Source organism: Phyllostomus hastatus, unplaced genomic scaffold (assembly GCF_019186645.2).
Source record: "Phyllostomus hastatus isolate PE091 unplaced genomic scaffold, TTU_PhHast_1.1 phas_contig_1162, whole genome shotgun sequence".
Classification (NCBI taxonomy): domain Eukaryota; kingdom Metazoa; phylum Chordata; class Mammalia; order Chiroptera; family Phyllostomidae; genus Phyllostomus; species Phyllostomus hastatus.
The window spans coordinates 2,162,119-2,177,501 of NW_025333537.1; the positions used below are offsets into that span (position 1 = coordinate 2,162,119).

Consider the following 15,383-nt stretch of genomic DNA (forward strand, 5'->3'; position numbering starts at 1 on the left):
GAGAGATCACCCAGAGTCCAAGTTCCACTCTGCTGGGGACAGTTTTTTTTGGGTACACAAATGACCCCCCACAGGGGAGCTTGTTCTTCCTCACTGGCAAAATCAGGGGGGAAAGCCACTTCCTGGAGGAGCTATTTCCTCCCCGGGGATGAAACCATCCAGGATTTTAACACGGGGCCCAGCACACAGCAGATGCTCAGTCAAGACCGGGCATCATGGTGATGAAGATGCATCTGACCGCCTTGGCAGGGGTTGAAGCGGCAGTTTCCATTTGTACAAGTTCATAGGTCACCAGGCATTTGTAAAGAAAAAGTTTATTTTCATCACAAGAAGCACACGGACTATATATACAGCACACACCAACAGAAGTAAAAAAAAAAAAGTGCATTATGCATCTTCTACTGCAAATTCACAGTACAAAAGATACTGCCTTTTAAATATATACTATAAAAAACAAGAAAAACAATATAATAAAAAAAATTGATATCATTATGCAACACACCAGAACCCACTGGCAGCTTCTGAAAACCGAAGGGCAACCCATCTTGTGGAGCTCCTGATTTTGGGGGGGGCGGGGGAGGGTTCTGTACCTGCATTTTGTTGCGAAGAGCTCAGGACACCAGCAGAGAAGAAAACAGGGTGGCCCAGGTGGCAAGAAAAAGAATCTCTACTGAAGAAGACCGCAACTGTGTGATGGGGTGGAGGGCGGGGCTGGGGCTGCACCCCCTCCCCTCGGCTGGCTGGCACACCGAGTTCTAGTCTCTCCTCACGACTCCGGGTCGCAGCGTGAGCCAGTGCCTGCCTCGCCTGCAGAGCCCCCCAGAGCCATTTCTAGCAAAGCTCCTTGCACAGCTGTGGGTGCGCGCGCAGGACTGCACAGCAGATGAGCACGGGGACGGGACGGGGCGAGCCCCAGCCCCAACCGCCACAGACAAGGCAAAGTATCCAATCACAGAAAGTGAGAGCTTAACAGTTTCCCATAAATACACAGTATTTGTAAACTATTATTAAGGCACTCCATTGTAAAACAACAATTACAGTGTCGGAAAAGAGGGAGGAGGCGGCCACCTTCTCGCGCAGCACCGCTGACGAGGGGCTGGCAGAGGACTGGTGGTCGGGTTGTAACGTCTCCTGTTTTAGGGGCTGACGGAAGCCAGGGCCGCAGCCCCTCCTCCAAGTCCAAAACAAGGCAGTCGGGTCCGGATCGCCCCAGGGGACCCGCTTCACAGCTCAGTGACAGTGCGTGTGTGAACGAGAGGTGACACCCATGACGGTATGACTCAAGTATATACATATTCAAACATGTATATGCAGAGTGAACTCAAACAGGTGTTCGATTTCAGAGCAGAAAGCAAAAGGACCCAGGAACTGAGCTGGGGGGGTCAGTCGACTACCTACCTTCCTTTGGCATGCAGCGTCGGCAAGAACCTGCAGGGCGGGGCCAGAGCAGGCGACCCTGCACCGTGCTGTCTGGATGTCACAGTTTTCCCAGCCCACCTGGCTCCCTGGCCAGCAGTGAAATGGCCACCCTTACTGTGCTGTGTGTATCTGGGCAGCCCTGCTGGGTGGCAAGTCAGAGCAGCATTGGAGGAAATGTATTCTGGCACCGAGTATTTCCGGCCACGGTGAGCAAGTCCCTCTTGGGACACCCTGAAGGAGGTCACTTACATGATCTTGACTACATGATGCAGCTTTGTTCCCAATGGGGAGGAATGGCCCCAGGAAGCACGGGAATTCATCAACCTTCTAGGATGGGGCCTGTGTGGAGAGGCAGGAGGGCCGAAGTATAGGGTCGCCCTGAAGGTGTTAATTCTATCGCAAACTTGGCTCTGTCCTGTGGCACCCTCTGGGCTTACTGACCCAGGAGGGAAACGACTTTGGAATGGGCTGCAATGCTTTTCAATGCTGGAGAGAGCGGGGTGGGGCAGAGGGTTGGGCAGTGCAGCTGTTGGGGTACCTGGTGAGTGATCTGCATACCAGGTGGACGGGGTGTCACTACCTAACAGAGAACTGTCACCAGCCCAGAGGTTGGCCTGCGTCCCCACACTGACCCACGAGCAGCTCAGGCAACAACAGACATGGCCCCACGACAAAGACGCGAGGACACCGGCTCTGTCAGAGCATGATCACAGGGCGGCGTGGTTTCTCCTCGCTCCTGGACCGGCTTCCCACTTACACGTGACAGAACTTGACCAGGTGACCCCTCTGTGTCAGGGCCACACGAAGGTCTGGTTCAGCCCCACTTTTGGCGTGCCACAGGAGCAACAGTGCGGGGCAGGTGAGGTGGAAGGGGAGACGCAGCCGAGTGCACGGTGTCAAGCTGATTCAGGACATTTTTGTTCTCTCCTAATTGGACAAAGGCACCCCGTGAGCACGGCGGGCACGGCAGGCACCGACATCAATGACTTTTCGGGGCACACGCCCCTGCCTCTGGCTTGCGCCGCTCATCTTGGGAATCTTCCCCATCGGCTAAGATCACAAACAGAAGGTCGGTCAGGATGTGGCGCATCTTCCAGAGCAAACCCTCCCCGCAGAGAGCAGCGTGAGTGTCTCTGCCATGGCGACCTGGCCTCTCTGCCACGGCGACCCGGCGGGCTGCTCTGGTCAGTACGTTTCAGTGAGGACTCTGCCGCACGCTGACACCCGACCCATCTGGGGCTGGGAGAAAAGGCTTCTTCCCTTTCTCGGTCTACCCACCAGGTCGAGGAGGCTTCATTTTGCTCTGATGGTGGGGCCCTGGGCCCTGGTCTGTTTCGATGTTAATATACTGACTGTGCTTCTGAAAATGCATAGATCATTTTGACAAAAGCCAAAAAGCTACTCCGATTTGTCATCCCCCTCCTGCCCTTTAACTGGGTAAGAAAAATTATGGCTTTCAAAATTAAAGTTTTCAAAAATATATCACTCTCATGCACAGGCATGGTTGAAAAAAGCAGAAACATAACCTGTCACCACCAAATCTAAAGGATTATTTTGACACAAAAATTGATCCACCACATGAAATTTAATTTGGCAAAACGTATTGAACTGGATTTTTTTTTTTTTTTGAGAATATGCTTTCGTTGGCTGAGAGAGAGGGAGAAAAACCTAGCAGCGTTTTCAAGTGAAGTGAGCAATCACCTTTTAATGTGATTTCAATGAACGGTGGTGGGGAAACAAATTCCTACAAAGTAAAATAACATACAGGTCTACAATGAAAAGGATAAGGTCCGGGAGAGAAAGTTCCTGGAAAGAGGTTTTTTTCCCCCGGAACTCTCGCACTAGGTGAAACATGTTCCCGCAGCCCCTGCCCGGGCCTGTCCACAGTGGTGGCTGTCGGGGGTTCTTTTGGACTAACGTAAGACGGCTGGCCTCACACCCACTTTGAGAACCTGGCTGGTCCCTGAAGGCTGTGTACTTCCGCTGACTTAATGTGGCCGACCCAGCCGAGGGCGAGCTGCCCCTGCGGATCAGCTTCAGCCAGGAGCGCTTCCGCGTGGACAGAGCCGGCCACGCTGCAGGGGACAGCTGGGGGTAGGCAGGTGAGGTCGGGGTCCGGAGGTGGATTTGGCCTGAGGTGGCTGGAGGCAGGGAGGCCTTCACATTTGCCCAGGTTCTTCCTAGAGGGCCCTGGGCAGCCCTGTGCTGTCGAACAAGACCGGGGGTCAGCGGACTTTTTCTACGCGGGGCCTGATAATGAACATCTTAGGCTTGGCAGGCTCTGTGGTCTTTGCTGCCTATTAGTTTATTTTTCTTATAACCCCTGAAAAAACTGTAAAAGCCATTCTTAGCTCACGAGACCACATACCACAGTTTGCTGACCCCTGAATAAACCTTTCCAACCAAGCCCTTTCTCCCTTCTCAAAATATTTTAACATCTCGCCTTGCTGACCGACACCAGATGACCCTCCACTGGAGCGCAGAGTCCCCCCGCAGCATGGCACACCAAGCCCACCTGACTCTAACGGGGCTACTCACAGAGCCCAGGCTGGGTCCGAGGGCCCCCTGGGCTCCACCTGTGCCACTAGGAACAGCCAGAGGGAGACAGGCAGCCGCCCTCCCCGCACAGAAATGGGCAACTGTAAACACCTGTGAAGCTTTTCGACAGCTGCATTTCTTTCAGAGAAGCTTCGGCTCGGTTGCTCTTAGAGAGGAACTGATCATTTCTCACTGCTCGACTTTCCTTTTCCTCCCCAAAACTGAGTAGATGTGACCAAATGACCTTGAGTGCCGGGGCTTCTGGCGGGACGATCTGCATCTCAGGACAACTGCCGCCACCAGGCACTTTCAGAACTCTTCACAACTACGGGGCTCAACAGCAGAGGAGACTCGGCAGTGCCCGGTGGGTCCTTCAGCCCAGGCGGGGGGCCATTCCAAATCCACCACGAGCAACAGCGGAAGACGCCGCACACACTTCCCCCCACCAGACCCCAGTGCGGGCCGGACACACACCACTCGGCCGTGACAACAGCTGGGACGGACAAGTGCACCCCACAGATGATCTCCGCGCGCCACGGGGCTGGCCCAACGACAGCAGGTGTAGTCAAGTCAGAAATCCTAACACTTTTGGGGGCTCAAATAAAAAAAAAAAAGAAACCCCTCCGTTTTGGAAAACCTGTTTCTGACACAGCATTATTCCCTGGAATGAGCCTTGCTCATCACTGTGTTTTAACAATAAAAAGCTCAGCAAGAACAGAGGTAGGACTTATATTGCCATCCAAGACTTTCCCCACGAGGGCCAGAGTGAGGTCGGAGCGTGCACCACGGCGAGGAGGCAGTCACCGCGACTGTCCTCTCGCATGCCGCAAATGGAGAACTTCTGATGTGCGTGCATATCTGTCTATGTTCCTCTTCAGACACGACTCTTCTGGAAAACACATGACTTGGGCTCAGAGCCTGCTGGCCGACAGCTTCTGGTCCTCCCAGCCACACAACGCATACTCCCCTTCTTCTTGGGCTGCGAGCTTCTTTCTTCTCCTCCCCTCTGGCAAGGTGGGGGGGGGGCAGGGAGTCAGAACACCATCCTTTAAGAGAAATCAAGACGTGAAGAGCCGACCAAAACCCACAGTGAAACTAAGGGGTCATGTGATGAGCTAAAGGCGGGTCAGCTTTTGCTCAGCTGCGAGGGGCTTTTCAAGTTTTCTGGGGCAGATTTCCCTGACGGTTTAGAGGTGGCGGCTGGGTGACCGGGGCTCGCCCGGGGCTCCTGCAGGAAGGAGGCCTCGCCCAACTTGGCATCCTGGGAGTCAACGACGGTGGACACGTCGGCCTCGCTGGCTAGGTCTTCTGTCGAGAAGTTGAGACTCCCGAGCTTGGCAAGAGAGTGTGAGCGCTTGAGCGGGGACGAGACGGTGAGTCCCGCCAGCCGGAGCCTGGTCTCGATCTCCTGGGTCCGCTGCTTCACCAGCCCCGGCTTCCCGCGGACGCTGTGGATGCTGTCGCTGCTCGAGCTGCGGGTCAGGTTGGAGCTCATGGAGGACGAGGTGGGGGTGTAGCAGATGGTCTTCAGGAAGTCTTTCGAGAAGTGGCTGGTGTGGTCCAGGCGGCAGAGGAAGGGACTGGGGCTCTTCAGCGAGGCTCCCTCCAGTGGAACAGGGGTGGCCTCTGACTTCTCATCGCTCCCGTCTTGGCCAGGCAGAGCCAGGGCCCCTGGCGGGGGAACGGGAGCCGGGTCCTGGTTCTCCTCGGGGATGCTGGCCTCCAGCCTGCTGGCGCCGTCCCTGAAGGGGGACACCGTCTCTGCGGCCGAGCCCTTCAGCCTCTCCAGCTCTTTGGTGTGCTTGCGGACCAAGCCCGCCTTCTGCAGCTGCATGATGGACTCCTGGTGCTGCATCAGGTAGCTGTGTGTGGTCGGCCTCTCGGTCTCTTTGCTGAACAGCAGCCGCAGGTCCTTGGCCGGCTTCACGTCTTTCTTGGGCGGCGATTCTTCCTTGACCACCTCCATGCTGGGAGGGTTCTTATCACAGTGAGAATTCTTCAGAAGGAGGGACTTTGGCAGAACTTTCTGGGGCTCTCTGGAAGGTTCCAAAAGGCTAGCTGTTAGTTCCGGGGCAACCCTGGCCCCAGAGCCACCGGTGTCCGGCCTCCTCGGGCTTGCTGGTGGTAGGAATGGGGGCGTTTCGGCTGGGCCAGAGGCCAGCTTCTCCAGAGCGCGGGACCTGACGGATGTGTGGGCCACCAGGGACGGCGTGAGGTGGGGCAGGAAGGTGGGCTGCGTGCAGATGGCCGGGGCGCCAGGGTTCCCACGTCGCTCCCGGGAGGCCTCGGGAGCCCCGCTGGCTGTCGGGTACATGCAGTCGGCACAGGACTTGTAGGAGGGCTTCACTTTGCTGAGGATCCCAAATATAGCATCATGCTGGAAGGGGACGAGAACGGCATGAGAACACAATAGGAGCCAGAGGCCACAAAACACAGGCAGGGCAAGGGGTGGGCTGGGTGGGCACTGGGGCAGCAGCATTCTCATGCCACTGAGTGCAGAGACAGAGACCTGTCCGAACCCCCTCAACTGTGTCCAGTGTGGGTTAGAGATGCTGAACCGGACTTTCCAGAAGCTGCATGCCCATGGTCCTGGGCACGCCTTCGGCCACACGGCAGGCAGGGCTGGCAGGGCTGCCAGGGCCTCCCTTCTCATGCCTGCCCCTGCCACGTGCACAAAACGACCCTTTTCTGAACCTCGGTCTCATCTGGAACGCAGGATAACTACGACTTCACGGCACCGTGAGAATTAATGGAACGTTTCTAGCACAGCAGGTGCCTCTGCCTTTCTTTCCGTTTCAGAAAGAAAGAATCTGCGTTTGGGGAATCTGCAGCCTGGCAATGAAAGGTTTCCCTTCTGGCACGAACACAGCATGGCTCCAAAGAACGATCGTCGAGCTGTGCTCTGAACAGGGAGGTGGCACAGGGTAAAAGTGGGTTTGGAAAGACTCTAATTCAGACCCAAACACAGACACGCCCACAGCCCCAAGGAGGAAGCCAGGCCGAAGAGGCTGTTACACACCAACGGAAAATACACTGGCATCGCTTCCTGAGGAATGCCGCCCACCTCTCCATCCCTGTTTACCATCCCCAGTCCAGCGACAGGCACCAGGGCTGCTCTTCTGCGCTGAGATGGAGCTGAGAGAGGCAAACGGGGCAGTGGGGAGAACGAACCCTCTCCCCTCGTGAGCTGTTGAGCAGGGAGAATCCTAAGCTGGTCTAAAACGAAGCCTTCCTGGGGAAGGGCTCTGCCTCCAAACGCCTCCCAAGCCCTGCACTTCTGTTCCCACCCGTCTTCTGAGCCACCATCCCCTCACGTTGCTGTTTCCACTGTTGCCCCATCAGCCTGCTGGCGGACCACAACCACCACAACCAGGGGGGTCCCCACTTCAAGTTCTCCCGGAGCTTCCCAGTGCCCCTGGAACAATGCACAGGGGAGCCCTGCCATGGTGCCTGGGGACCCTGTGTGACCTGGCCACCTGTCCCAATGCACCTCAGACTCTTTGCCCACGCCAAACTCTCTGCCCTCAGGGAGCACCCTGGCACCTGCTGTTCTGTGGGCCTGAAGATTGTCCTCCTGGCCCTTTGCATGGCCAGCTCCTCCTCATCCCCTCCCACACTGAGAACCACCTGCAGTTCTCTGTGTTACATCCTTACATGCCTGCCATTCATCGTAAGACCATGCGCACTGAGCCCTCTTACTCACAGCTGTGCGCCCCACCGATCTGGGGCCACGGCTAACACATGAGTTGAACAAGTGAGTGAATGCTCGTATACACGTCCTGCTCCCTAGGTAAGATCACCTATTCGATCCGATTCTGGCCAGGGAAGGAGGACTGTGTCCTTCCTTTGCCCCCTTATCTAAGCATCCACAACTTGTGGCTGTGCCATTTCAGACCCACCACGGCACCAAGGCCTTGGACTGAGAGGTTGTATATCATCCATCTTTCCGGTATTTGCTCTTTGAGGGAAGGGTGAGTGACGGGAAATTCATGAGTTATTAACACTTGGCTTGGGAAACGCTTTATGAGTTGGAGACTGGCAGATCCAACTGCCCGGTGTGGTCTGCACTATGATGCGGTAACGACAGACCCTCTGCGTGTGGGAACCAGCCTGCCCGCTTTCCAAGCGCGCTTTCTCACGTGAGAATCGCGGCGGCCCTGGGAGACGGGCAGTGGAGCCACGGGGAATGAGGCTGGGCGCCCGGGCCGCGTGAGCCAGCCCAGGGCGCAGGCAGGTCCCTCCACGGAGCCAGCCTCACTCAAGACGACAGATGAATAAACAGATGAAATGGGGTGTAAAACGGGGCCACTCAGGAGAGGGAAAAGGCTGGAAGATTCACGGTTTTCTACGTTTGCCTGCCAGGCGGAGGCTAAAACCTCATTGCAGACAACCCGCTGAGTATGACAATTACATGGGACTAATGGAGTTTAGCATCAGATTCTGAGTTCAAATCCAGATACTTGATGATGTTGGGGAATTACTACCAGTTTCCTAAACACGGCCACGGTACTGTGGTTACATCACATACTGTAGCATCTGTGAATGAAACAATGTCATCTGGGATGTTTCACACCCAGGGTGCGAGAAAGTGGGTGGGGTGTGATGGACTACGAATAGCCGCATACTGAGAAATGTTGAAGTGGGATGATAATGTATATGTTTCACATTTTACGTAAAGAAAAAGAAGGAACTGGAAGCCCCTTCTGGAATGTGAACGCGGTGTGTGGGGTGAAGAGGGCAGGAGGGGTGGGTGCTGTCCCGGTGGACCCCCCATCGCCTGTACATCCCGATTCCCAACTGGCCTGCAGGATGTTCCCTGAAACAAACCCCCAGGTCCCTGGGGGCGAGAAGTGCCCCACTGGTAGGATTAGCAGCAGAGGTGGCTGGGAGGGGCTGCTCTTCTCCGCAGCAGGGCGGAAGTGACGTGACAGGGACGTTAAACCCGCCCCCACGCCACCCTGGTGCCACGCCTACCTCAAAGTCGTCAGGACAGCTCCTCTTGCTGTTGTTGTTATTTAGGTTTTCCCGGTTGAGCAGGTTTTTATCCAGCTGGGGCGGGGACCTTCCCCACCTCCCGGCTCCCGGAGTCTCCTCCCTTTCCATCTCCTCCACCTGGGGCGAGGGCCCGCGCTGGGCTTTCAGGCTCCGGGACTCGGGCTTCTTCTTGGCTTCCTTCTCGCAGAGTCCCGGGCCTCCCTGGGGAGGCCTGGCCGGCTTGTGCGCCTCCTCTGCTGGCGGAGTGGCTTCCTCTGACAGAGCGTCCTTCTCCAGGTCCTCCAGCTGGACCAGACTGCCCATTTCGTCATTGGGGGAATGCAGGAGGGGGTCTGAGAGCCGCCGGAAACAGCAGGAGAGAGAGGGCCCTCCGCCTCCTGGGGCCCTGCTGCTTGGGAACGCGGGCTGGGCCGCATCTTCCAGGCAGGGCAGCCGGGCTTCCGGGGTGTCGTCGAGGGTCTCTGGCAAGAAGTCCCCAGACCCCACAAGGTCATCCGCGGGCTGCTGCAGGCAGCTTTCAGTCTGTTGGCGCCACAGCTTGTTGTGCCTTTGTTTGCTGAGGGAGGAAGGGCAGAGGAAGGTCATCAGAGGCCAGTGCCCCAGAGGCTTCTGGGAAGATGGGCAGGGGGGCGAGCCAGCAAGGGACAGCCCAGGCTCCCGTGGATGCTGGGGCCTCGCTTAGGTAAAGCCTCTCTCTGTTCATTTGTCCCCAAGAAATGAAAGGAGAGAAACAACACTGGAACCCCAAGTCATCGTGGCCCTCAAAGGAAGCCTTAAACGGCTTTCTGCCACATGCTGACAGCGTGGCAGGCATGTGAGGGGGGCTGGGCCTGAAATGCTACCGTGACCCTAGCGTTCCACCTCACCTGGCCACGCCACTCAATGGTCCGTCTCTCAGCTTCTCCATCTGTCAGTGCAAAGCTTTCACGCATATACACTCACACTGCTATGGCAACACACGCACACAATGCACACAGATAAAGTTGGGAAGACTCCAGAAAACTGCAAATATTTGGTCACGGAGATTACGAGTCAGTTTTTAAGATATATCTTCTAATACTGTGGTGTTGTTTTACAATGCATTTTTAAAACAAAGGTAAAGAGAAAAGAGAAAGGCTGAGGGTGAAATAAGGTAAAGAAGTCACCTCCCGAACCTTAGAGCAATACCAACACCAGGGCGTCAGGATGAGAGAGAATTAAGTGTAAATTAAGGATCCACTGTTAGTGTCCAATGAGAGAGTGTCGTGACCATTCACAACTGTTTGCTCCCCGGGCATGTTCCGGGCGCGGCCAAGCAGGCCCTCGATGGGGCTGCGGTGGGAGCTCAGTGCTGGGCAGCGGCGGACCCAGCCTGGAAACCCCTGCCTAGGCTACCACAGGCAAGACGGGAGTGCGGGACTGAAGGACCAAGGGGCGCACCCCCCAACCCCGCCAAGGCCCTGCCTGGGGGTCCGTCTGGCCACTCTGTGGTGGACAGTGAGATGTCTGGAGCTGTCCCTGGGACCCCGGCCAAGCCTTCCAGGGCGTGCCTGCGTCCCCAAACACGGTCAAGAGGACAAGGTCTAGCCTGGGGCTCCCTCCCAGCACCGGTCAGAAATAACCCGGGAGGCCGCCCACAGACTGAACGGGCTGGGAGGAGGGAGGGGTGAGTCTCGGAGCCCAGCAGGGTCTTCCCAGGGTGACTGAGGACCCTTCCCCGTCGGGCAGGGGAACCTTGGGGCCGCCCTGCCTCGGAAGCCGCAGACCTGGGCACGTGCTCCACTCTGCCCTCCACTGGCTGCGTGACGTGGGACAAGCAGACATCCTGCGTTGGCTCTGTATTCCTGCCTAACAGGGAATGACCTGTACTTTGCAACCCCTTTCAGGTGGGGCTGAGAAATGTATGAAAAGCTACATCATTATTTGCTATGAGCCCAGTCCAGCAAAGCCTTGTAAGGGTCAACCTGTCCGTATTCGTGCCCATCTCACAACCACCCTGCCAAGTGGGTGTTGGTGTCTAATTCAGACGGAGAAAAGGAAGGCTGGGGCAGGCTGACGAGCGTGCTCCAGTGTGGGGGCCTGGTCTGCCCCCCTCCCCCCACAGTCCTTGGAACTGCCCTGTGGCCCGGCCCGGCCTGGCATGGCGCGCGGCCCAAAGCGGACGCTCCGGAAACGGGGCACCCACACGCCCGTGCCGCACACGGCGTCGCCTCGGATCAGACGTTAGGCACCGCTCCCTCCAGCGGCCAAACAGCTGAGCGTGCCAACAAAATCAGAAGAGATCCCTCCTGGAAACCACTCGTCACACGCCAAACAATAGCTGTTTTTCTCAAACTAGCCCCCGCCCCCTTCCCCCAAGCCAGGGCTCTGGCTGTGGAAGCCTCCGCGCGAGATGCAGACGGCGGCTTCTGGAGCCCAGGCCCGCCAGGGCTCCGCAGCCAGCCAGCCACCCACCTTGCGTCCAAGATGCCTTCGTACTCAGACAGCTGTCTCATGAAGCCTGCGTTGGGGCGTGTGATGCTGCGCTTCTGCTTCACGTAGTTGTACGCCTTTTCCAGCGGCCAGCCGAACTCCTTCATCGCGTACGCTATGACCGTGGAGGCGGACCGGCTGACTCCCATTTTGCAGTGTACCAGACACTTGGAGTGGTTCCGCCTGGGCAAGGGGGGTGGGTTTTTTAAAAAGCTTAACTTCATTCTCTCAGGTTTTACACAACGAGCAGTTTCAAACCCTGAAGTTGTGTCATTGCCCAAATCCTCCCAGCCCTGATGTTTACACGGCATATGCTCACCCACCCTCCAAAGGAAATAACTTCACTGCGAAATCAATTAGTGCACAATGGGAAATCGAGATAAATCTGTCCTGGCCTAGCCAAGTTTTGCAGGGAGAGCTCCAAGATTGGGCTGCCTCCAGGGACAAAGTGGGGATCTTCCCACATCGCTGGGATAGGCTAGGAGGCCAAAACCCCTTTTTGTGGGAAGCAAATGGGCAGCAGAAGGGAGATCTGCAGAAGATAACTCAGCAGCTAGAGCAGATGGAGACAGGGAATGGGTTACTGCAGGAAAACGGGGTCAGAGAACCGGAAGCCACAAGGCCCTGGGGAGACAGGAGGGTCAAGGAGCCAGGGCGAGGGCAGCAGCACCACCACCAGCTTTCTGGGCCAAGACAGAAAGGAGCCAGGGGAGGGTGGGGCCCTAGGTTGTGAGGAGGCGGCGCAGGCCCAGGCGTGGCTGCTTTAACAGATGCAGCAAGGCCAGACACAGGGTTTCTCTGAGTATCTCTCGCTCAAGGATGAAAGGGAACACCAGGTCGGAAAGCGCGGCATCTGGCAAGCTTTATTTGTACAGGGGGTGAGCCCACCTGCCTATTTACGTTAGAAGCAGCCAGCCTGCCAGGTGCGCGCAGACTCATTTCTCCTACTTCAGGCTTAAAAATCATCACCAAATCTCAGGGCCTTTTCTTTTCTTTCTTTTTTTTTGGGGGGGGGGGGGAGGGGATTGCTGGTCTGAGGTCTTTCCCTAGAGCAGGCAAACAAACTATGAGGACACGGTGGTACAGACAGGTCACGGGGCTCTGACCTGGAGGGGGGCCTCCAAGGCTTCTCTCTTCCCAACCCTGCCTGAGGTAAGACAGAGCCGTTCTGTAGGAAGGCAAAGGGAGTGCAGAGACTGGGGGAAACCAGGGACAGGCTCCCGGCCCGTCCCATTCGCTCACCCAGGAAAACCACACTAACTCAGGTGGAGCGGGCAGGCCGGGCTCGGGGCGTCTGCCCGAGTATGTTCCCCCGGGGAAGCAGTCCCAGAAGCGCGCCGAGTCCACATACAGCCTGGCCCTCCCTTCTCTCTCCTCTGGCTCAGAGGCTCCCAAGAGTGTCCACATGGTATTGGATTCTTAACTGGAAGCCGTGTTGATGATGAGACTGGGGTCAAGCATCACCGTCAGTGACAGGTGGGAGAGAACAAGCTCGTTCGGGCCAGCCTGGAGATCGACAGCTCTGCCCCGCTGGTGCTAGGGGTCCTGTGGTCCCCCATCCAAGGACCATCGACATCCACGGCTCCCTAAGCCAGGAAGTGCCTGTGTCTGGGACTGCCCTTCATGGCTGCCCACCCAGCATCTGCCAGCGTCTTCCTCAGAGCAGTTTCTTGGCTTCTCTGCCCACTTACTTTGCTTTGTTTATAAAGTGGTACGCTTCGTTCCAGTGGGCAAGAAGGTCTGTCGTCTCCTCGTCATAGACTCGGATGTTGTGATATGCAAATAAGCCAGGGAAAAAATTATCTATTTCTCTAGTGACATTTAAAATGTAGTCAACACTGCAATGAGAGAGAGAAAAAAGAGAGAACAAATCTGGAGAATCAGGATGAGGAACTACAAAACAAAATGTAACAAAAAACTGAACAGAGAAAAAATCAAATATACATTAATAAAGGATTTGTGTTTTTACAGTGGGACTTGTTTCTCTTTAACAAAAAAATTTTTGATATCTTCTAAATGCCCTACAATGAGAATGTACTATATTTATAATATAAAACAAACTTCTTTATAAAAACACTTAAACAGTTCAAAGCATTGGTAAACAATGCCAATTCTGGAAAGTAGATACCTATATTACTTAAACACATTTTCAACTTTCTCGAAGTTTCAAAATTCGTAACTACTATGTGCATACAGAAGCCTTAAGAAATGCAAAGTCTCCAGTTTTAAATAGTTAAACAGCAGAATATATTTGTCCATTATTTATGTCCTTGGGAACTGCTTTACATCCTTTTTGAAACAAGGAAGGCTATAAATAAATAAAGAGTTGAGAGGGTCTGCTAGCCAGGTCTTGTCCTTTCTAAAATTAATACGTATATCCCTGGAAGACCAGGAGTTTCAAAGTACCTCCAACAGATTTCATACATGAATATCTATAAATGCTCTAGACGAAAATACCTTTAAAATAATTTACTTATTCCCAGCAAAATGGAAAGCATAGACAGTATCACTCTACATTTTAAGAATACTTTCTGTTGAAAGAACATAACTTAACCAGTAATTCTAAAGATATATTTTAAGATTTGTTTAGTCTTGATTTTCAAATGCAGTAACTCAAGGATGCCATCATGTCAGACCCACAGAATGGTGATTTTGTGGCTGTGTAGTTTTTTCGAAAAAATGTCCAGACATCTGTTCTTGAAGGTCTAGATTTAAACATTTTTTATTCCTGCTGCTGGGCAGTTCTCAGACTAGGACAGGCACGGATTTCTGCCCAACACCGAGTATTGGCTGCACGAGACCCACCAGGTCCACAAGTACAAGTTCAGCTGGAACCAGGAGTGGTCCAGGGATCAGAGCTTCTGAGTGGCCCAGCAGACAGGTGTGTCCACACCAGGACTCTCAGCATCTCTGTGGGCAGTGGGGTGGGGGAGGGGCTTGTGGCCCTACCCGCATCCAGGCAGTCCATACCACCATACCAGGGGACTGTGATTTAGGACTGTTCTCTGGGACACACGCCATCACACAAACTCCAGGAAAATGCAGACCATGAATTATTCAGGAGGTGGCTTTCTAAAGCGCATCTGTTTGGCTACGCAAATCACCCTGGCTGCCAGGGTGCAGGCCGTTCCGGGCAGGTAGCTCAAGGGCTCGACCTGGGTGGCAGAGCCCAGGGTGTCTCGGCTGCCTAGGAGGACAAGGGAAGACAAGAGGAGCAGACTCACCCTGAGCCCTGCAGTTCCTCCAGATTGGATGCATTCCATTCAGAGCCCTGGGGGACAGATCACACAAACCCCCCGTGAGTGTCACGTGTCAGCCTCAGACTGCTCTGGGGATGCTGGCCCTGACGGTGATTTTATGGCCCCTGGCCTCCGAGGACAGAGAGAACCGACGGAGGCCGGTATCCAAGCAGGTTCCCGCACACTCGCCGCGTGGGCAGCACAACAGGGGAGGGGTAAGGTCAGGAAAACCTGCCCCCCTCACCACTTCCTCTCCTGGGCCTTCAGCGGGTCCTCTCACCGGAGGTGAGACCCCCCCTCCCGCTCAGGAGAGGGCACTGCCACCCTCGCAGGAGTCTCTCTGCCTCTTCTGGGAAGCGTGCTGGCAATATTCCGAAGGTTCCCCCCCTCTGACCCGGAAATTCCACTTACAAACAGCTACCCTGAGGAAATACCCAGAATTTGCAGAGATTTATGGAGAAGGGCATTTAAGATTATTTATAATAACAAAAGCGTGGAAACAACCCAAAGGTCCAGCAAGGAGAAATCAGTACAATAAATGAGGATGGATCACGTGATGGAGCATTTCAAGTAGCTCCTACTTTCGGAGGACACGTAACGACCCTGGGAAACGCCACGTAATGACAAGCAAATACAGCGAGACACGAACACGAACAGTACAGCCCTTCCCTTTTCCTTAAAAAAAAAAAAAAAAAGCTACACAGGCATTTAAAAAACCCAGAAGATAGAAAAATAAACATG

General features: G+C 55.0%; 1 protein-coding gene across 1 annotated transcript in view; it reads right to left on the reverse strand.

Moving 5' to 3' along the window:
• Nucleotides 1-298: 298 nt before the first annotated feature.
• Nucleotides 299-15,383, reverse strand: part of SSH1 (slingshot protein phosphatase 1) — a 55,921-nt gene continuing 40,836 nt past the window's right edge. Inside the window, exons 11-15 of the mRNA XM_045841396.1 lie at nt 14,628-14,674; nt 13,095-13,241; nt 11,386-11,586; nt 8,932-9,508; nt 299-6,334 (exon numbers count right to left, since the gene is read on the reverse strand). Of these exons, the coding sequence (XP_045697352.1) occupies nt 5,084-6,334; nt 8,932-9,508; nt 11,386-11,586; nt 13,095-13,241; nt 14,628-14,674 (2,223 nt within the window). The 3' untranslated portion in view covers nt 299-5,083. The remainder of the gene's footprint in view (nt 6,335-8,931; nt 9,509-11,385; nt 11,587-13,094; nt 13,242-14,627; nt 14,675-15,383) is intronic.